At 38.1% G+C, this 23455-nt stretch overlaps 2 protein-coding genes across 3 annotated transcripts in view; one reads left to right on the top strand and one right to left on the bottom strand.

Moving 5' to 3' along the window:
• The window catches only part of phf21b (PHD finger protein 21B), a 101630-nt gene extending 89985 nt beyond the window's left edge, over positions 1-11645 (top strand). For both annotated transcript variants that reach the window (XM_036577403.1, XM_036577402.1), the window contains 10 exons: positions 104-427; positions 4051-4185; positions 4585-4636; positions 4742-4818; positions 6395-6449; positions 7438-7460; positions 7782-7940; positions 8170-8236; positions 8763-8866; positions 10055-11645. In XM_036577403.1, coding sequence (XP_036433296.1) covers positions 104-427; positions 4051-4185; positions 4585-4636; positions 4742-4818; positions 6395-6449; positions 7438-7460; positions 7782-7940; positions 8170-8236; positions 8763-8866; positions 10055-10333 — 1275 coding nt within the window. In that variant the 3' untranslated portion in view covers positions 10334-11645. The remainder of the gene's footprint in view (positions 1-103; positions 428-4050; positions 4186-4584; positions 4637-4741; positions 4819-6394; positions 6450-7437; positions 7461-7781; positions 7941-8169; positions 8237-8762; positions 8867-10054) is intronic.
• A 4095-nt stretch (positions 11646-15740) lies between these two features.
• LOC118812403 (rho GTPase-activating protein 8-like) overlaps positions 15741-23455 on the bottom strand; it is a 30495-nt gene continuing 22780 nt past the window's right edge. Inside the window, exons 12-13 of the mRNA XM_036577399.1 lie at positions 22438-22541; positions 15741-19211 (exon numbers count right to left, since the gene is read on the bottom strand). Coding sequence (XP_036433292.1) covers positions 19014-19211; positions 22438-22541 — 302 coding nt within the window. The 3' untranslated portion in view covers positions 15741-19013. The remainder of the gene's footprint in view (positions 19212-22437; positions 22542-23455) is intronic.

Raw genomic sequence — 23455 nt, 5'->3', positions numbered from 1 at the left:
ATAAAACAAAGTCATTAGCATTCTGACTTTATTTAAATGAGTGTCTGCATTAGCAGATTGTAATTGTTCAAATGAGCCAACAGTTGGTCCTTGTTGCCAACAGGTTAGGCCAAAGACTCTGATCCCGGACAGCCTTCCCCACAGCCCGTGCCAGGAGCAGCAGTCCGGCCAGCCGCTGAGCCTGCCGCGGGGCACGGCCGTGGTCAGCCCCAAGAGCCAAGGCCCGGCTTTGCCAATCGCCAACAGCACCTTCAGCCCAGAGAGAATGGCCAGCAGCCAGGGGGACGGCTCCCCGGCCGGCGTCTCCACAGCCAGCCCTGGGGTCGCCTACGCCATCATCTCCTCCGCCTCATCGGCCGGCAACGGAGTGGCAGCCATGAGCGAGGCTGTGAAAGTGCAGCCACTGATCTTCAGCCCAGACAGCAAGGTCAGAGACCCACCTGAATAGCTTTTCACTTAGCATGATGCTATCACCACAACTTACAGTTCGTGTGAAATGACAAACACATCTCATATCTCAGCTCAAGATTTGATTCTGTTATGATTGTTTAGGAAACGATTTAGTGCATCATGAAATCTCAAATTTCGCTGTTATTTAGTTTTGGCATAATTCTGAATTAGAGCTGAACTATTAATTGTTTGTATATCCAAATCACAATGCAGTTTTCAAATTGCAAGAGTTGCAATTTTAAATATATATCCCACATTATTCAAGCAGCATTAATAAGTATTAAGTAAGAAAATTTAACCTAATAACATGATCTTCTTTACCTAATTTCCTTGGTAAAAAAGAAGGCTGAAGCTTAATTAATATAAAATAATTGCATTTAAATCACAATCGCAATATTGGTGCAATAATTTACAATTGGATATTTTCCTCAAATTGTTCATTCTGCTCTGAATACATAGACGTAACTGTAGAAACTGTTTACACAAGAGTGTAATATAGACAATCCAAATAATACACATCTAATCTAAATGTAGTCTAAAAATGAATACAGTCTAAAAATGAATGCAGTAGATGCAGATTCACCACCTTAAGATCCACACTACTAGTATACAGGCTGCTGCACTTGGATGCCGACATGTCGTCCTTTGCCAGTGATTTATTTGAGAAAATTCCTCTTGCTGAGAAAAAAGTTTGCAGCCACATAAACAGAGATGTAAGAGCCAGCATGGAAATTTTTCCCTCACAAATATAGTCAAAAGTAGAGACATCATAATGCCACTTTTTCTTTTCTTATACTGATACCAATATTTCTTCTTTAAATACTACTTAGCTTTAAAATGAGCTACTTTCAGTTGAAGTATTTCACTTGAGATGAGCAACTAATAGTGAAAGACTACTCAAACACTCTACTACCCCACGGAAAGAAATACACAGTGTGTGCTATTTCATGATAGACTTGTTACAGGATTAAATCAGATTCATTCTTTTTCCCTCCAATATCCAGTCCAGCATTTCTTGCTGATATCAGCTGGATACCAATACCTAATATCATATTGGTGCCATCTCTAGTCTAAAGTAGTTCATGATAAGGAGCTTGCAACCAGTCACAGCTTCAGAACTACAAAAGAAATGAAAAGTGTAAAACCAGCTCATGATGCAGGACACACGAGCGTGTAAATGTGTTGTTTATTCGTATTTGCTTGCAGCTTACAGTTATGGGATATCACAAACAATTCGTCCTCACATTTTTCAGTTTTTTCAGAATGTAGCTGCTTTTCTCTGTTCCCAGACTGAGCCAGATATTTTATGATACTGTTTTTGAGTATGTCCTTGGACTACAGAGAGCTTTCACAGAGACAAACTGAGTGGAGATGCACTCACATAAGCCACAGAGGCCAACACAGTAACACCTAGAGTTGTAAAGAAGCGTCAGTGCGTTGTGATGTGTCAGTCTAGGGTGGTGATTCGACCGCATTGATTTTGCTATGTTAAGCTCTTTTCACACGTGAAAGTCCAAAAAAAAACTTCGTATGTTGTTTTTAATATCTATATTTCATGACATGATGCATTAAATAGTTTCCTAAACAATCATAATTGAATAAAACCTTTTTGAGGTTTGTGAAGTTTTCGCTCCTTTTAAACAGGAATTTTAAAGATTATTCAAAATTTCTGCGTAGTGATATTCAAAGCCATCAAATTCAAAAAAGTCATTCAGAGGGGTTTGATGTACAACTGTGTATTTTAGAGAAATCTGCCAACTCAGATTTAATTACAGTGGTGCTGACACGAACCAAGGTTCACAATGTCTACAACACAAAAATTCTATTTACAATCCAAAATGACCAGTGAACCTACACGTCCTCTCAGTTTTTATATGTTAATGTTAAAATCTGGAAAAAATCTGGTTTTCTTTAGGGATTATTTTTATAATGCCCTACATGTACCTCTCCACCTAGTTTTAGATCAAAACCGGAATTTCATGTAATAATGTTCTTTAAAGTAGCTTTTAGAAGACACTTCAGATGTCTCATCCTTAGCACCACCACTGTGAACAACTCAGTAAGTTTTTCTAGAATGGAGCATTTCACATCAAACCACTCTGAATGGTTTTGTTTACATCTTAATGATGAAATGATGACAAATTGGCGATATTCTCTTATATATATATATATGATGAAATAACTAGCAGACTGACTCTGAAGTAGTTTCACCTCTATATATGGAGTTCAAGTGGTCCTCTCTTTGTGGCCTATAAGAGCCAAATAACTATAGACCTGCTTTCCTAAAAGGCAGCAGTGTGTAAACACTAATACAACCTGCCTGAATGAGTCTGTGTTTCTAACACTTAAGATTATCTTGACACTGTAATGCTTTTGGGAAGCGGCTCCCTGATTGGGCAGCTTAACCTTGCTGGGCCCTTGCATGTGACGAGTAATTCTTCAGAATCCCAGAGTAGCTCAAACGAAGGCTCACCTCCGCGTAGAAGTTTTGCAGGAGTAATTAATCTCGGGGTGGGATGAAAAATGGGTTGTGGCTGACACAGAGAAGATTGGTGAGGCTCATTACAATGTCGTTAAGAGAGAGTGGTGGTCCTCATGGCCACTGGTCACACCCAGTTCTCATGGACCACATTTTTCTACTGCACACAGAAACAGCGTGCAACATGCAGTAAATAACAGTCTTTGTTTTTTTTTTGTTTTTTGTTTGATTACCATCAGCCTGTTCGTAGAGTGAAAGGGATTTTATGCTGGTATGAACATACTCCAAAGCGAGTCCACATGTCCTCCAGCAGCTTATCTAACTAACTGGCATCTTTTGAGGAGAGAAGTGTTCATTTAGGGATGTGACAAAATTTTACTCGCCAAAACATTTCTGCCGAAAATGGCAGAAATGGCCAAAAGCAACACTTAGGTTTTTTTGGTCAGAAGAGAAACAAGGTTGAAAATTTTGGCTGGAAAAAAAATTAAATAGGACTACAACAACGTGTCAAAACGCAAAACTTAACAAGACATTTGGATGATAATGAAAAAGAGAAACAGTGGTTAAAAACACTGCTTTTTCCTTTGCTGTCCTGCGCCAGACAGTGTACACACGTTCAAACAGTTTGAGTAGCAGCAAATCAACAGTGGAGAAAAATGTGGGCTGTGGACTATTTCATGGTTTATATGAGGAACATCAGACAAACGATTTATAATCTTTGTTCATCTCAATTATCGAGAGTGGATACAACACTCGAGAACTGCTCCATTACAAGTGGTTTGATACCTCTAGAAAACACCACATCTTGCTCTTACATACAGCAGAGAACAGAAGCAGAAAGGAATTCCTTTATTCCTCAATTCATTTATTCAAAAATTCATAAATAAAACGGTTTTCTTTTGGTTTTCAGCCAGTTGTGTCTTCAGTTTTGGCCAGAAAATTTCATTTCTATGCATCACTAATTACCATAATATGTAAGGCTGAAGTATCTGTAAAAATGCTTTCAGTTTTCAGTTTATTTCAGTTTTTAGATATCCATCATTCTCATAACTAGCACTGCTTCACTAGCATCTCAGATCCTAAACATGCTCAAACCCGTTTGTATTGGCTTGCATGCACAGGTGATAATTATCCAGCCGCAGATCCCCAGCAGCTCTCAGGGTTCTTCAGGTCCACTGGCTGAGAGCCACCCACAGGAGCCCAGTCCCGCTGCCTCCTCCCCTCACAAGACCAAGAAGAAGGAGGAAGACCCAGAGGTAAGTTCAGTGTCTATCTATGTTTGATTTGCACAGTCCACTGCATCTGTATACAGTCTTGAATAACAAGGATTGACACACAGAGAGAAAGATTCAGTGAAAAGAAATGACCATAGGTGGCCTCAGGAATCAACTGTCTGAATATATTGGAGTCCTGGGGAATGTGAGTCCTTGCAGAATGCTGTGTTTTCCACCTAAAACAAATCAGCATGTGATAATTAGCTAACGTTGGCACAAGGATTTGATAATTAGCTGAATAGTTGCATCTTCTTGGGCAGAACATGAAGAAACTCAGAAGGGTTCTGGCTGGGAACTATCCTCATAACACACAATGCTGCTATTGTGTGTTATGTTATGTGGTGGGGTCAATATATCATGTTTTTTTTGTTCTCTCTACAGAAAATTGCCTTCATGGTAGCCCTCGGCCTTGTCACTACAGAACACTTGGAAGGTAAGCTCAGAATCAGTAGGATGTATATCATTTTTTTTGTTCTGTTAATTCATTCTGTTGTTGTAAGCTTGTATAATAACCAGTCTAATGATATTGTTATGGCAGAGATCCAGACCAAAAGGCAGGAGAGGAAGAGAAGAAGTACAGCTAACCCTGCGTACAGCAGCCTGTTTGAGCCAGAGGTAGCTATTCTTTCAATACTGTCAGCTGCACCGCACAGTGAACAAGCAGAATTTAGGCCTGAGCGTTATGAACGTTTTGTAACCCATACAAGAAGAGATGTATAAGAACATTAAAGGTCTCAGAAATCAGCACTTGTCTTTAGGTTAGAGGTGTGTTCTTTATTAATACACATCTCTCAGTTCAGTACACACAGGTATCAAATTGAACAATACATTCAACATTTGACTGGAGGGAATAAAATAAAACTAAGCATGTCCGCAGTGAGGGCATTCTTATGTTAAATTCAAGAGCAGAGAGGAAAAGCACACTAACCTCATGAGCATGTTTTAGCTTGTGGCTAAAATATTGTTCTTTTATACTGCTGAATGCTGTAGGAAGCTGAAAAATTAAGACACCACTGTATCATACTGAACAGAATTATGATTTTTGTGAATCTTAACACCTCTAATGAAAGGCACAACTTTAAAGCAATATTTGTGCGTTATTGGTAGAATTTTTACTGATACAATTGTTAATATATATAGCCTTAATATCAGCGATTTTATCAGCCAGCTGATATATCGGTTGGGCCGTAGTTAGAATCACACTTAACATGAGCAACAGGTCTTTGTATGTTGAAGGGAATAGTCCTGCCATAAATACTAACATAAAACCTCAATAAAATGGGTTCTTCAGTGGTTCTTTAGTAAAGGGAGTGGTTGTATAGAACCATAACAACTTAAAGAACTATTTGAATGTTTAAACCAGGGGTCACTAATCTTGTACAGAAAGGGCCAGATTCAATTATGAGATTTTTACGAGAGTGCGATAGTTAACCTTCCTCTTTAACTGTAGGAATATAGTATGTCTGCTTAGTGTTATGTTACCTATCCCTCAACATCAAGGCTCACAGTGTTTCCCTGTAATTGTACATAAAGTAATATTTCCACAGTGTCTGCAAATATGACCGTGCTGACTCATAACAGGAGCTTGTGTGACCTCCGTTGCAGAAGCACAGTCCTAGCTAGCTATAGGTTACGAATATAACGTAAGTGATCTACCCGACATATGAGGAGTTCTTCAACATTAGCTGCAAAATGTCATTAGATCTCTAAAATGACCATCAGACAGCTTGTTCTCCATTTTGCCTTTTTTAGTCACCATTTAGAGAACAGTTGAGAAGAGCGAAGTGGTCTGTTTCCTGCAGGGGGCTCTTGTTCATCAAAATCAAGCATGTAGGGCTGAACAACACCGATCCTGCCTTCTGTGTGTGCCATCAATTGTATTAATTTATTTATATGTCTTGAATATAATAGTGGTAAATGCTTATTCTGCGGCGTATCTTTGCTATTAAAACAAAAAATGTAAACATTTGAAACGATGTTGACAGGGACTTTAAAAATGGTGACAAAGAGTTCCACTATTTTTACGTCAGCAAGTCAAGGAAAATTTTTCCGTCTGTTGACGGTTAGACTGTTAAAACCGCCTGCTTTAAACAGCAGTTTAGAAAAGAAATAATTGGTTTCCGAGTGTACATATATGTTTACTTTATGATCTCAGTAAAAAAGCTAAGAGTTTCACCTCTTTGATTTCCAGCGCAAAAGACTTGCATCAAATTATCTGAACAACCCACTGTTCCTGTCAGCAAGAGGTAAAACGGATTTCTCTTCCCATCAACACAACACAGCTGGAGTAGAGCTGACAAAATTATGCATGAAGCAGCACACTCACGCACAAACCGATACATGCCCGCACACAAACACGATGTGATCAAGACGGACAAACAGGACCCCCATTCTGAGTGACTACCAAATGCTCAGATGCACTGTGTACGCCTGACGTATACTCAAATCAATACAGCTGGGGTGAATGTGGTCTTAAAGATACTAAATCAGTTGCTGCAGCCTTTAAATGTAGTCTACAGATCTGGCATACAGATCACAACAGCTTAGGTTCAGGTTTTTTCCCCAAACTTATTATATGGTTATTAATCTTAAGACGTTATTACTACTATTAATTATCTGACAACTGATATTAAAAAGGACTGGGCTTTATGGCAAAAATATGACCTCATGATACTTAGACATTTTCATGATACATGATACGCATCACGAAATTTAGTTTTCCAGATGTTTGATAAGTTAGAACAGAAACACAAGAACCAGCACTGCCACATTTAAAGAATAATATCAGCGTTTCACACACTGTGCTGCACTAAATTAAACAGGACTTACTATGCTGTAATGACACCTGCAGTTGGTCAGTGTTCTTTAAGTACGATTTCTACAATATGCTCAGAAAAGCTTATGGTGGTGTAACGGGATGTAATTCGTCACAATGATGATGAATATCATCATATCGCCCACCCTGTCATAAAACTGTGTTACGTACAGTGTAAGGAATTAAAGTGTAGGCTCACTTATAGATCTTTGCAAGCTCAGACTAACCTGCCATGACGTGTCCCAGAAAAAAAAAACTGTATGTAAAATGCTGTGTGTTAACCACACTTAAGCTTAAGCTTGTTCTGTTTTTGGCTTTGTTGCATGGCTGTAGCTGCAAATCTAACCCATGTATAACCCTGTCTGATGACTGTACCAGCTTTTTACTAACCTGTTCTCTGCTTCTAATTCACACGCCAGACTCTGTGGATCTGTGCTGGAAGGTACGTAGCTGAGCTAACGATTCTCTGAGTGTGTCTGTATGCCTTGCTTTTGGTCTAGAGTATTATAAATGGTGTGATTATATTTTGAGGCCAATACTGAGAGTTCTGCATGTGTTCTTGCAAGCAAGTAAGGTACAACTGAGAGCTGTATGTCAGTGTCAGTGTCATTGTACTGCGTGCAATTCTTGCTGTCCGCTATTTCTGAAATAACCATGGCAACACCTAAGATCAAATGGATTTTGAGTATATTTGGTATCGTACTACACAGTGAAGACTTGCCGTTCTGATGTTTGTGGTTTTGGGTGCGTGTTTGTATCACAGGACGAGCTTGAGCATGATGACCACTGTGCAGTGTGTAAAGAGGAAGGAGACCTTCAGCAGTGCCATACCTGCACCCGCGCCTACCACCTAGACTGCTTACATCCTCCCCTCAAATCCCCGCCCAAGGGTATGTGGATGTGCCCCAAGTGCCAGAAGAAGGTGAGTTTCAGAACAATTGATATGTGAACTATTAAAACGAGTCTGTTATAGATTATATCAACACTGGAGCCAGTACAGGCATATTTTAATAATATACAAACCTCAGTTCCAAGAAAGCTTTGACAGTATGTGAAATGCAAATAAAAACAGAAAGCAGTAATTTGTAATTTGCACATTTAGGCAATTTAAATGAAAGTGAATATAATGCTTTTCTGTTTTTCCTCTGAAGGTTCTGAATAAAGAGAACTTGTCTTGGCCACATAACTTTGTCCAGTCTTACGTTACACACAAAACAGGTAAGTTCTGCTTAAGTTAAAGCCTGAATCTTGTAATCCCCATTACTGTGGCCCAGAACTCTATTTCTTATGGCACTCAATGTTTTACCTTTATTATACTGTATCACTCTATGATTACAGAAATATGTAACAGCTGGCAGAATAGGCTGATTCTGATTGGGCCTGTTTATTGCAGTGCTGGAGTCTTGTTGTAGATGAGTGTATAATGTCAGTCATGGGGCAGTCTGGGGCAGTCGTGGGCTGGAGATTAGGGAACCAGCCTTGTGACCGGAAGGTTGCCGGTTCGATCTCCTCAGCTGATAGTACGTAACTGAAGTGCCCTTGAGCAAGGCACCTAACCCCCAACTGCTCCCCGGGCGCCGTGGATAGGGCTGCCCACCGCTCCGGGCAAGTGTGCTCACTACCCCCTAGTGTGTGTGTGTTTACTAGTGTGTATGTGGTGTTTCACTGCACAGATGGGTTGAATGCGGAGGTCTAATTCAGACACAGTTGGCTAAAAGGTTAATTTCATTTCATGTGTGTGTAGTGAGAGAGGAGGAGAAGAGAAAGCTGATAAGGAGGAACAGTGAGCTGAAGAAAGAGTGCGCCCACCTTAAAGAAGAAGACCAGCGGCTCAGCAAGTCTCTCTCGGTATTGTTCTAACTTCACATTATCGCTCCACACTACAGAGCATGACTCACAGCCTTTCTTCTAAAAACCCATCTTCTAATTCCAGCTGCACGTTTCTATACAGTCGTGTGCGAAATGTTTGGGCGCCGCTGGTTAAATTACATGGTCAAATCACGAAGTACATGTATTATTTTGTTCAACTAAGAAAATAAGTAGAAACTGTGCACTAAAATATACGTCATATTTATATACTTCACACTTCACCTCAGCAGCGCATTATTATTGTCATTTTGAGGTGCAATTTGTTTTAAATACATAATTCTATAATTAATTACGTTGTCAAGTAAATACTAGACGTCCACGGTTGAAATGGAATCGGAATCAGACGTTTTCCATTCCAAACAAGCAATCGGCATTCGGCCAGTTTATTATTTTGATTTTGGCCAAGTTTTGTGTCAGTTTTATGATGAATCAAGTAAATGCACTTGTGCTGTTTTTCGAATGCGGCTGCAACATTTATGCCAAAATGTCTCATCATAATTATGCACAACTCTTACTTTTGATGTAGCTCTTTGTTTGATTTTTAAGAATTAAATATGCCAGTTTAGCCCAGTAAAGAGCAAATAATGTTACTTATATTGCAGCTCATAGAGAGTATTGGATTCATGGGTTCACTTAGCCCACATTGTCTGACCCTTAGGTTAAAAAAATTGGCCAAATATTATCCGTCACCAGTCGGGCTGCAAAAAAATCGAAACTCATGTTCATGATTAAACAAATTTATGATTTTCCTCTAATAATTACATTTACATTGAATTTACAGACAGCTTTGAGTCTCCACTCCTGACTTTTTCCGTGTGTCCATGTCCTACAATTGCAAAACATATCAGACATGTAAAGTATGGTTTTTCTTTCCACAAAACAAGACCACAGTAACTTTCCATCAAATTGAAACAATAGTAAAACCTCTGCTTCTTCTACTTACAAACACAGAAGAATTACAAAAAAACATTGTATTGAAAGTTTATAATCCACACTATCAGCAGAATTTCTCTGCTTGTTTGATTGAGCTACTAGTGAGAAATAGTTCTAAAAACTGAAGATTTTTGTTATGGACGCCACTGATGGACGTTTTGAAGGGTTAAATGTGAATTTTCATCTTATATCTTGAGTGCTTTTGTAAGGCTGTTCTGCGTCTGTCTTGTCTAGAAATGCATGGATCTGAAGGAGCGCCTCCTGAGCCAGCAGAGGGAGACTCAGGCCTCACTGGAGCGCCTCAAGACTCTGATCCGCCTGATCCAGCGCGACCACATGATCCAGGTCACTATGACGGCCACCACCACCACAGGAGCCTCTCTGCTCTCCCTGCCCTGGATCAAACCCACCAGCAGCAGCAGCAGCAGCAGCTCCCCCAGCACCACAGCGCCCCCTGCGGGCCCCGCCGCACTACTGCAGAAGAGCGTGGCCCAGTCACAGGGCAACAACTGACCCCAGAGCAGGCAAAAAAAAACAAGAAAAAGAAAAAACGCAACAACAACAACAAGAAAAACATTTACACATGACTGAGCGAGCGGCTACAGAACAGACGTGCGTTTCTTTTACCACATACAGCTCTTCCAGGGACCTGGAGAGTGATATCTTAACCATTGTGGAGTTTTTCTTTTTTCTTTTTGCAAGAGCAGTAATGTTTTCAGAAAAGAAATCCTTTAAAAAAATTCTGAAAAAAAAAATACTACAAAAAGGAAACTACAGTATATCCTTCACTCGATTCATGACAAGTATTTTTTAAACCCAACACCTACAGTGCTTACGAGATTTTTTTTAAACTTATCGTTTTTTAATTTAATAAATGTTCTTGGCCTTAACGTATTTACGACATTTAAAAAATAATAAAAAAAACAAAAAAAAAACAAAGCAGATAACAGTGCCGTCATGAATATGCGAAATAAGTATTCTACGCGGCCACAGCCTTTTCTTTTTAGTATGTTTTGCGTTTTTTTAACAGGGAGGGGAGGGGATAATAACCGTTCTGCATATAGCGAGAGAGAACATTAGAGTAGTGGTAGACGAAAACAAGAGAGCAGGAGACATATGAGAAGTGGAGAGGAGTGTACGCTGATCTATCCAAGCAGATAACTGTTCTCATTCTCCTATGAACAATGATTGCCATAATAATTCAGGTGAAAGAGAGACGGGGAAATGTTTGTTTTTTCTTCATTGTGTATGTACTTACGAGCATACGAGCCTTCAAACAAACAAATGAGAAAAAAAAGCAGAGAATAACTTTTTTCAGTATTAATAGAGTTGAGATAAAGGAACAAAGTATTTAAGATGACTACGAAATTTAGCATTTCTAGTGCAGAATTTTAGTATTTTCATGCTGATGCCTGTTCATAATTGTGAATTGAAGTATTGGAGAGAGGGGAATTGTACATATGTTGTATTGTTATTACAGGTCCTTCTAATTTCTCTTCTGTATTGTTACTCCAAATCACAGCCACACAAATGGTGTTCCTTTATTTTCCCGTTGCACTGACAACAAAAAAGCGGACATTTGGAAGGGCCATTCGATTTCCAGTGAGCGTGTGAACCTGTCACCAAAACCCTTTCTTTTCTTTTCACCAGTATATAAGATAAGCCAAAAAAAAAGACCCTTACATTTTTGTACTGGGAACTTTCCCATTTTTTCACCACCGTCTCGCTTATCTGTCCTGTCCATATGTCTGATTTTTTACTTTGAAGCTGTTTGTTTCTTTTATTATCATCCAACGACATCATGTACAACATCGCATATTCTTGCAATGACGCCACGAGTTGGAGTTTAAATTTCTTTTTGGTTATTTCATTTTGCTAGACGATACAAATGAACACTGCCTCAAGAACAACATTAGAAAAACCAGGGTTTATTTAATATATATCAGAACGTTAAACGTTGACATGAGAAGAGAGAACTGGACTGAATTTTCTGGAGGGATAGTTTTCGTGCTAGTTTGTCTTCCTGCTTTGCCAAAGGGTTTTTAAAGTGTGCAGTTGGGGCCGAGCCTGTGATGCAGGGCTGCTTCTCGACCCCAGGGTGGGAAAAGCTGATATGCCTTTAATCTTAAAATTCTCCACTTTATGCCCTTAATTCCTACATTGAACAGTGACCACGGCCAAGCAAAGTCAGCAGGGTTTTGGCCTGATAGCCCAATAATTTGAGTTTGTTTTAATACACAAGTTGGCACAGGTTTTCAGCTATGCTGGATCTGCCCAGGGGTCCGTCTCACCAAGCATGTTTGACTTCAAAGATTTCACTGTTAAGCCAGGTTTAGACATTTAAGCTAAAATTATTCCTTGTTCACATGCACATTAAAGCATGATGAAAAGCCAGTGGTAAAATATGAGGCATGGAGTGGCTTATTTTTCTAAGAAGTAAATAATAATAAACGTGCAATGGGGTGGGTGACATGGCAAAAATATCACAATGCATTAAGACATTTTCACGATTCACGACGTGCATCAAGATTTTTACTTTTTCCGAGGTTTGATAAGTTGTTGCAGGTAAAGAAAGAACCAGCAGTGACACATTTACACAAACGACTATCAAATCTAAGAAAATAAAGATTTTATTCAACATACTGCACTAAATCCAGTGACTAATTATGATCTCTTTGTAAAGAAACATGCAGTTGGTCAGTGTGTTTTCTCAAATTATATTGACAATTAATCATAACGATACATATGGTCATATCGTCCAGCCCCACTTCGTAAATATGTAGAAAGTACAGCATTCATAATGGTAAAAGCAACAATGTTGCCGTGTTTCTTGGAATTATAACTGCTTTTCTTGATATCTATGTAGTATATTTTGTTTACTGCACTGAAAAACAATATATTTAACATGACTGACATGATAAACATCAGAAAAAAAAACATGGTTTGTAAAGGACCACCTTGGTCAGAAGCCTGTCCCTGATTGGTCAGAAGCTTGTCCTGCGTGTTCCAAAAGCGGTTTGAAATCCTGATCTTAACCAGCCCTGGAGCGGGTTAGGCAAGCAGCATAAGTTGGCTTGGTGATGCATCCTGGTAAAAAGTGATGATGAGACAGAAGATCCAGGGTTACATCGAACTAAGACTAAAGTTAGGTGGCTGCTTTGTGTGAGACAGACCCCCAATCAAACACCCCAAAACATTGGATGTAGGAGATTTTAGAAAAAAAAGAAAAAACACAAATGGCTTTACACTTTATTATATACCACATTGCCACTGCAATACAACATGAAATTTATTATGTGACGATTAAAGATTGGCCTGCATTATTGCGTGACTTGTGATTTGTCAGAAAGCTCATTTGCATATTTTGGTGGCCTTCTGTGATATCAGTATTGCAAAGGCCAGTATTGAGATAACGATCAACAACCAATATATCGTGCAGCCCCACTGAACAGTTTTTGAGCTGAAGGGACAGAATCTGATATCATTAACGTTATAATGGGCTCATAATGATTAAATGTCCTTATATGGCAACATTGTTTTAGAAGTGCATATCACAGTTTCCTTATATGGCTTAGCAAGTACTGTAATTTTCACCGAATGAGACAGAACAGCGCACACAGACTAATCTGACACAGCCAGACCCAGAATGTAAGCAATTCCGTGCATATCACCCGCTGGCCTGTATCGCTGTAATAACAGCAGTGTAATACAGGTACGCCTAGCCCCGAGGGGCTCTGATAGGAGGATACTGCAGAGGCTGTGGGAGGGGGATTTGGAAACAGATTAGAATCAAACCCTGTTGAAAACAGGAAAGCAAACGTTTTAAGAAGGGAGGGGATAAAAGCTAACTAAACCATATCAGAGCTTTGTTCATAGCGAGAGTGCCCTTCACCCATCATTTCCCGCCCACTCTGAGGCATGTCCCCGCCTCCTCCACAGGCAACCCTCCCCCCCCATACTCCCATATTCCAGAATCTTCTCCGGGACAAACTGTGCCGTGCTTATACAGATCTATTTTAATACACTCGACACTACGTTGAACAAGATAAAAACTTTTTTATATTCTTTTATCAATGAACGTGAGAAAGAAAAGGGAGACAAAAAAAAAATCAAGTTTTTTTATTGTTTGCCAATTATGCATTTAGCTTGCGATCTGCGATGTGTCCTTTTGCTATGAGGAGAAGGTAGCAAAAATAAAAAAGAAATAGAGAAGGCAACGAGGCAACTTTTAGGTGGATGTCTTTGGACTGTCGAAGTAGTGTTTTTTTTTCCTTTGTCATTATGAAAGGGGACTGTCCAGTGGATAGTATGTATAGGAAAGTGTTTGTCTTACATATGCCAATGTAGTTTTTTCTTCTTTATGATGCATTCAAAGTTGATTGATGGAAGTTGGTAAATGGTAAAGAGTAGTCTCACTTTTTTGTACTAAGTTCTTATTGAAAACTGAATCGATAATAAACATGGAAAAACATGGGAATCGGTGTCTTTTTATAGTACTATAGTACTTTTATAATCACATATAACAGCTTTTTACTTGAATTATATATATAATTCAAGTTAAAAGCAGTTATGTGATTATGACTGCTTTTATTTAATATGTGTGTGTGTGTGTGTATATATATATATAATACACACACACACACACACACACACACACAATATATATATATATATACACATATATATACATACACGCACACATTTATATCACTGCTGTCAGAACAAAACTTTCTATCTCCACTTTTGCCTTTATTCAGTTTTTGACAATCTGAAAATGCCTGTTGCTGTATATATTTGGTGTAGATTTCTTGATGAATTTGACAAATTGGCTCAAAAATTGGAACAAAAGTCTGGTTCCATTGACTTACATTAAAAGTAAAGTGTTTTTTCCTTCTCCTGTAAAGTTGTCATTTTGGAGATACAAGGTGTTTCTGTATATGTGTATATTTGTTAATTGTATAAGAAGTAGTTAATTTACAAAGCACTAGCATCATAATTTTGGTATTATTATAAAAGTGATTCTAAACGTTTGTGTGTTACTGTACAGTTGAATGCAAATGCGGGACCACCACCTGGTCATATTACTGGTTCTGCTGATTTTCTAAGTGAAAGTAGGCTAACACATCCTCGACAGAGAACACACTTAAAAGGCATTTTCCTGCAAACTGTATGATTGCCAAAGTTGCCTTTTGTACAGGTCAGTTTATGTTTTAGATTTTTCCAACATGCTAAATTCAGCAGGTAAAACAGTATTTGTGCACTGTGTCTGTAAAGGATGTATCAACTTTTTATTACTTAGAAAAGCAACAAAACATCATTTGACTAGGGGCGCCCAAACTTTTATATGTGACTACGTATGATCATATGTACAGCTTGAACTTGCATTCACACATGCATTTAGCTCCTGCTCTTTTGTACAAGGAAAGCATAACACTGTTCTTTTCCATTCTGATTTAGACCACAATCGTATTGTTTAAAACAAGAAAAAACAAAAAAATAAGCGATTCACGCTGCTCAGAGTTTATTGAAGATAAACAAACTTTATTGAAGACTCCAGTTTACTTAAAAAATACTGATCCACTTCATCTGCTACAACTGTTAAAGACCTTAATCATAAATGAGTTATGAAATTATTAAAAATTGACAATACAGACGGCAGTACAGGCATGTTAAATACATATATGTACAAAGCTGTATATACAGACACAGAGAAGGTGCTAATCATACAGTCTTGGTAACAGGAAAAATATTACAGGAAACCTACTACATTCTCGGCAGTTTATTAGCTCATTCATGACCTGTATCCAAACTCCATTACCCTTAAAACTGACCCACATATCCTCTGCTGTACTTCATCTTCTCAGACAGCCATGTCTGAAAACCAGGCCCACGAGGTGAATGAATTTCAGCCTAAAAGACCTTACACCTTCATATAGACGTTTCCCTGAAATGATGTGCTACAGGAGCAAAGGATTTGGTAGGGAGATATACATATTCTCAGATTCCATAATGTCTTAGGAATCTGAGAAAATTTTTGATCTAATTTTATCTAATCAATCCATCATTAAATTAAATCCAGAGCTGCTGATGGAATTCAACAAATCCATGTGATGGCTGGAGTGCAGTGAGAAGCACCAAACGTGTTATATTCTTCTAACCAACATATTACTTAAAAATCATGTGACACTTCACTGTATGTATGTTTATTTTATTGCTTTACAGTGTTTTTACAGGCCAAAGCACACTTTATGACAAAATAAAGCTTTAAAGAATTTTCTTGGCTGCCTAAGACTTTTGCAGAGTAGTGCATGTTGACAGATGATGAGAAATGAGGATGAGGATCACATATTCCTTGGCAAGCATCAGGGATCAGGTCTCATGTAATTATAATCTAGACCTGTATCAGCAATAGTAGACTCTCACTGGGGTAACTGTGTGCGAGGGCCTGTTTTTTCCTCTTTGCTTTACAGTTTATTATTTTTTCTATCACTGCAAAGAGATTACATGCTTTTTTCGTCCACTAATTTTGTGACAGTTTGTAAGTAACTTTTAAGAAGTCAACAAACTCATTCAGAGTGGTTTGATGTGAAACGGTCTGTTCCGGAGAAACTCACTGAGTAAGAACTGTCCGGGGTTGTGGTGATCGGAACCAGACGTCTGAACAGTTTACTAACTCCAAAAACTTAGAAACTCAGAGTTATTACATGGAATGGTTAGAGATACGCTGCCTGATCTGAGGCCCTGTTTTATGAGTTTTAAGAAGGTCCTAGCATCATTTTTTAAAACCATGCAGGCATTAAAAAGCAAAATATATACATGTTTACAAAATATAAACATTTTTCATTATCAACGTTACATATAAAACTCAGGAGACACATTTAGGCTTGGTAGTTGTTTTGGATAGCAAATAAAATGGCTATATTTGTGTTGTAGACATCACGACCCCTGTATCCTGTCACCAATGCTGTAAAGAAATCTGAGTCAGTACGTTTCTCTACAATTAACCATATCAAACCACTCTGAATGACACTGTTTACATCTGAACCATTTGAAAAATATTTTTGAAAACTTCCTTTTAAGAACGTAACAGTGCAGCTCAACAACAGCTGTGGTTGTAGTATTCTGTGATCTTTAATTTGGCCATGAAACCACTTAATCTAACAGAACAGAATTGTGAACGTCACATGAACTTTACTGTCTGAGTTTGTATCAGTAGCTACGTTTACACGCCAAGATTTTTGCCAATCCGACTGAATACATTCCGATTATAGATGAAGACTGAGGTGTTTCTATACACACCGTACTCAACAATCTGATGGAAATCTCTGTTTACATGCACAAGTAATCCAATCCAAAATGACGCACATGCGCAGAGTACCACTTGGTGTAGACGTTACCATAACAACAAGCATCACGCGAGTCCAGTCAGAGTGAGAGTTTTCAGCTGGCATGCTTGTGTTTTTAATTGCTTTAAAATGATGACAGACTCAGAAAAAATGTACGTCACGTACTTATTAAAGAAGGCGAGAAGGAGACGTCGTGTTATGAGACACATAAGCTGGACGCCCGTCCCACTGCCGTCTTTTAAAGTTCAAAGCTTAAATTTTGTCTCCTCTGCAGACCAGTTTCTGCTCCCGTCATGTTAATTGTTGTAAACTTTCGCTATGACGCAAACGCACATGTGCAGAACATACATGTTACGAATGGGAATGTAATCGGATACAGGCGTCTACACGGCTATTATTCTATTTAATGGATTATTTACAGGATTACCCAACTCGTTCAATCGGAATGCCCTCAATTGGACTAGTCTATTCACACTGAGGTGTATACATGGACGTATTGTATTCCTGTTGAGCTATTATTCAGATTATTAGGCTGCATGTAAACGTGGTTAGTGGCTGCTTAGCCTGATGCCTTTTTGGCTGTTTCCAGTTCCAGTTGTACAAGATCTGATACATAAGTGTTTTTCCCCCTGAGACCTGAGGCTGAACATTTAAAAGTTATGTTTCCAGTTGAGAATACAAATGCCTTACTATAGTTTTCATGAAAAAAAAATCAATTCATGTTTAAACCAGCTGTAATTTTACAGAGTAACTTGCTTACCTCGCCAAGCACAGGCCTATTTTACTCACTATAAAGGATAACAACACATCCAAGATCAACACTTTGTATAAAATGGACCTTTCATATTTTATAACCTAAGGAAAGATGTGTGCCATGTAGTGTACATTGAAGCACAGGAAAAACAAATGGACCTAAAAAAAAATTAACAAAGTCATTAAACTGCTATACTCAGAGACCTGTTAGTTGCCTTTCTGAAGAGTCACTTTTTAAGGTGCAGAGGAGAACGTACACACACACCCCAAAGGGGAAGAGAAAATCAATACAAACAACAGGTGAACAGCATCTGCTCATATTCTTTTGCCAGGGATGTGCAACACAGGTGGGGCAGCATATGAAACACCTCAACTGATGGGCCGTGGCTGTGAGGAGGCTACAGAGCTTCTTTTTCTTATGCATATTACAGAACGCTGCTATGAGTTTCGCCTTCAAGGTTATCTCTGCTGCTGCCAGCAGAAGGTTGCCATGGCAATCACAAGCGCTGTTGTTATTTAGGGGAGACATACTTAGCTTTGTGTGTTTACAGAGTTGGAATGGATGCCCTTGTAGTGTCTGTTATCAGTGTTCTAAAGGCATGAATTAGTTTTTGTACCACTTTGTAAATGTTTTCAGAACAGTAGGATTAATGCTATGTAAAAGCTATGTGCCTAGAGGTATCAACTTCTGTTAGCAGTAAATTCCTTAAAACAACCATTTACAATAAACGAGAAGTAACCTGATGTCTCTATGGTCAATGCCTTATCTAAACCTGGCTTATTAAATAAATCATGCAGTAAGTGTTGAGTAATTAGAGGTAAAATATCAAAGCAAATAAAGATATTACAGAGAAAAGCTGGGTTTATGTAGTATGAGTATTGAGTAGTATGCTATAAAAATAACAGTGTTTGATTCTTTGATTCATTAGTGTTTTAGGCTGCAACATTAGCAGGTTTACAGACAGACCTTCAAATAAACAGATCATAGAGAATCAAAACTTGCTGGTGGCACAACCAATAATATAAAGGTCAAGTGTAACGTCTCAGCGTGAGCTGCACCGGTAGTGTGTTAGAAGCTGAGCGTCCGGTCAGGTTTAGGGCAGTACCTGTTGTGGTGGGCAGCGTGAGCTGAAGATGGTGTGATAGTGCTCGATGAGAAGCTCAGTGAAGATGTTGAGGGGAGTGAGAGCACCCAGGGATATGGTGCCCTTAGGAGGCCAGACCAAGTTCACACCAAACACACACGCCAGGTTAGAGGAACTCATCTTATTACTGATGCTCTCCTGCGAGACCTGCACACAGAGAGAAAGTCAACCACAGAGAGGAAAATACACATACAGCTGTGGGTGTTGACATAAGCAACCTGGAGTGAATGTCAGGACTCAAAGCAGAACTGCACTGATTTTACAGAATGTCTGCTTAATTTAGTGCTTGAGGTGTAAACAGTCATTCAGCGCGGTTTGATGTGAACTGGTGCATTGAGATTTCTTTATAGTGGTGGGGACAGGAACTAACCAGGGGTCGTGATGTCTACAACAAATTTTATTACAATCCAAAACACCCAGTGAACCTACACGTGTCTTCTGAGTTCTGGTAAATCGGGTAAAAAGAAGGTATATCAAAGAAAGTTTTCTTTGGGGACTGTTTTGTCTGACAATGACCTGCACATGCCTCCCCACCATGAAAGCATTTTAGAAATACATTTAGGTCAAGATCTGCTCATATCTATTGTAAAATAAATGTTTTAAACTTAAGCCAGTGTATTTGCAACCATTTAATGTAATTGCTTTTTGTGAGGTAGTTTTTAGAAGCATTCAACACTGAAGATGTCTGGTTCCCATCACCACCAGTGTGAAGTTCCTCTATAATGGATATTATATGGTTATATGGTTCCTCCATAATGCACTTCAAAACATTCTGAATTACTTTGTTTACATCTTAAAATTTTTGTGATGCAGCAATCTTGAAAAATCAGTGGAATTCCAGCCGTAAACAGGTAATAATTAAGGACTGCACGATATATCCTTTAAATTATCAATGTAATGTTGGCTTTTCTAATACTGATTTTGCAACTGGGTGCAATATGCAAATCAGCCTTTTAATAAATCAGAAAACCTTTCCTTGTGTGCTGGAAGCATCCTGAAAAATGTCAGATGTTCCAGATGAGTTTCTGTGGGTGTTTTGATGAATCAAGGTATTCATGTGATCCAACACAGGTAAACAGTGACTCCACAATACAACATTATCACAATACAATATTACAGAGACAGAATTCTATTGTGATATTTTGTGACGTTAATTATTACCATTATTATTTTTTAAGTATCGTCAGATATTACAATATGATTTACAATATGACATGCAATATATTGTGATTTATTGCTTATTTACAGTGATCTATTAGTTTTTTTTAATCTAATCAAGTTTAGACTTTCATCTTACTTCAATTCTTTTTATAGAAGCAAAGCAGAAATAGAAGGTATCTGCCGATAGCAATATGATTCCGGTATCATCGTGCATCCTTAACCTTTTTCCTTCAAATGTGGCACTTAAATGCCAGTTTAATCATCAACGAAACGGAAGAAGTGGTATTACTTTCACTCTTAAAAAAGATGGTTCTTCAAGGGTTCTTTAGTAAAGAAAATAGTTCTATATAGAACGATGAACATTCAAAGAACCCTTTACATGATTAAAAGGTTCTCTGCACAGTGAAATGGTTACTTAGACTGATGGATTATGTCTTGTGTATGGTTCTAAACATAACCTTTCTGAAAAGGGTTCTATATAGCAATGCCAATCTTGTAACAATAGAAGAAACCTTTTCTGTACTATACAGAACCCTCTTCAAAAAGGTAATAAAGAACCATACACAAGACATTATCCATCAATCTGAAGAACCCTTTCACCTTGCAAAGAACCCTTTAAACATGCCGTGGGTCCTTTGAGTGTTCAGGGTTCTATACAGAACCATTTTTGTTAAAGAACCTTTGAAGAACCATCTTTTAAGGGTGTAAATCTGTAAACAAAATCGGTAAAAAGGAAAACATACATAAACATACATTATGGAGCATTTAGCATACAGCACATCTTTTGACTTTTCTGGCACCATCATTTCAATGAAATAGCATTTTGGAACTAGAAAGGCATTAATTTAATTAATCAACACTATTTTGTTCATTATTGCAAGCTGATAGAATTGTGGGACTTTTGGTTGGTTCGTATGGTAAATGGCTATAAGACAGCGCAGGGGTTCATTGTGAGTAATTATACGCTATTCTCTTTGATTAACAGTTTCTTGTCATGGTGACTAATGACGCCCATGGGAATATCTGGGAGAGGATTACTCTGCTTCGCTGTACTGATTTTCCACAGGGGGGTTACAACAGCTTCGTATTAACATCAAGACACCGAGCGTGTGAAGTGAAGTCATGTCAACCTCAGTGACTCGTGAACAGGGCCGACTGATGAAAGGAGGATTAGCACTCATGCATGAGAAATCAGTGTGCAAGAAATGAGCTGAAACTTTTACCAAGCTCAGAGAACTGCTCCCTGTCATTGTCATGATTGTACCTGTCATAACTAATAAGGGGCCAAGAACGTCACATTAAAAAAAGCATCTTCAACAAAAACATAATGCTTCTTAGTGTAAACAATTTAAAACAATGACTTACTCTACATCGTATACTGTAGTTAAAGGTTTGGAGTGACAAAAGTGCTGCATACATTTACAAAGGGACCAATTTAAAACTTTTGTTTGTCTATTTTATTTTCTCTGTAATAATTTCTTGACAGCTACACATCTTTTCAGACTCGTAGTGTTGAGTTGTCTTCTCACAGTGGAAAGATGGACAGAAACACCTGCGGATATTTTCAGATGTGAAGCCGGAGCGGAGAGTTTCTTGATCTCCGTCAAAATGAAAGCTTCAAGTACTGTTTATCTGATTATATATATATATATATATATATATATATATATATATATATATATATATATATATATATATATATATATACACACACACACATATATACACACACACACACACACACACATATATATATATATTTATTTCCATAGCTCCAAATTGGGAAACACCTTTCTTATTTTCCTTTGACTTTTTACATCCTTAATCAAGAGGATCTAATCTCCTCAAGATATATACGAAAAAAGAATCACTTGTACTTTATGGCAATTTTGCCTGGAAATTAAACAAATTTTACACAGTGCTGAACACCTGAAGTTGGTCAGGCTGTTAATAAACAACAAAATATTTGTAATTTGTTTATGTCTCATTTGCATAATGCAGCTTTCTGCTATACTAGTACTGCAAAGGCCAAAATCAAAAAACATTTAACAAATGATATAGTGCAGCCCTATTAGAATGGATGTGCAATTTATTATTATACTATGGATAAACAGCTTATCATGATTAGGTGTGCACAGATAACCAGGAGAAACACTGTTCAGGAGTCACTAGTTGCAGCCAAAACTGTCATGCAAATACCCAATCCCCTTACCATATGCAGGAAGCAGATGAGGTACTTGACGACAATGAAGTTGTGCTCTGGAAGGGACTCCACAATCCTCTTGCACCTCAAAACCCTCAGGCTGCTCTCCACCTCTGTGAAAAAAGACAGTGATCTTTTACTGAGGCCAAAATTTCCTTAAAATAAATAATTCTCCTCAATAAATAATTTACCACACTATTCAGAAAATACCAAAGGTTAAAGTATTATTATTATTAAAGTGTTAAATAAGCCTACAGTGTTGTCGGTTCCTCAAGAGGGGACAAAACTTATCTGCCACTAATCTTCAGCTAGTTGTCTATGTCACATCCCATAGATCTGCTATTCAGTGGGTTAATGCATTATTGATAGTGGATAAACAGACTGGCTTTGGGAGAACTGTAACAGACTGACAGACTGGGGTTACTGACAGAATGCTGACTACCGATCTTTCATTTAAGAAGTAGTTCACTGTTCTTTGAGCAGAGACACAGCATGTTACTAGCTCCTTGTGTAATACATATCACCAATAAAGCACACGTCTCTGCTAGTTCAAGGCAGTACTGATCAAATCCAGTATCACAATACATCATGGTATCAAAGGATAAACAGGTTTGTGTTTTATGCCTTTAAGGTAATACAAATCTGACATCTCTTCTCTTACATGGTCCAAATTATGGAAAACTGATTTTTCCTTGCTTTCTGAAATTAAGGTCTTTGAAAACAATGTAAACATCGTTAAAATTTCAAAATGCATAATTTACTGCCCAGTCTATACAGTCCATCTATTCAGCCTACAGCAGTTTAGCCCCACTCATTCATACCGAAGTTCCAAGAAGTGTTTCAGCTCTGGGTGCTTTTTAAATGAGGCACAATACTTAAAAAAGAAAAAAAAGAAAAGTATATCAAATAAAACATTACTTATTGGTTAACAGGGACACTGTTATTTATTAGAGTAGAACAAAATGATTACTTCTGTGTGACATCAATACTGGATATATCCTGTATATATAACAATAAACAACAGAGT

This window comes from Colossoma macropomum, unplaced genomic scaffold, assembly GCF_904425465.1.
Source record: "Colossoma macropomum unplaced genomic scaffold, Colossoma_macropomum, whole genome shotgun sequence".
Classification (NCBI taxonomy): Eukaryota; Metazoa; Chordata; class Actinopteri; order Characiformes; family Serrasalmidae; genus Colossoma; species Colossoma macropomum.
This window is presented reverse-complemented; position numbering and strand designations above follow the sequence as displayed.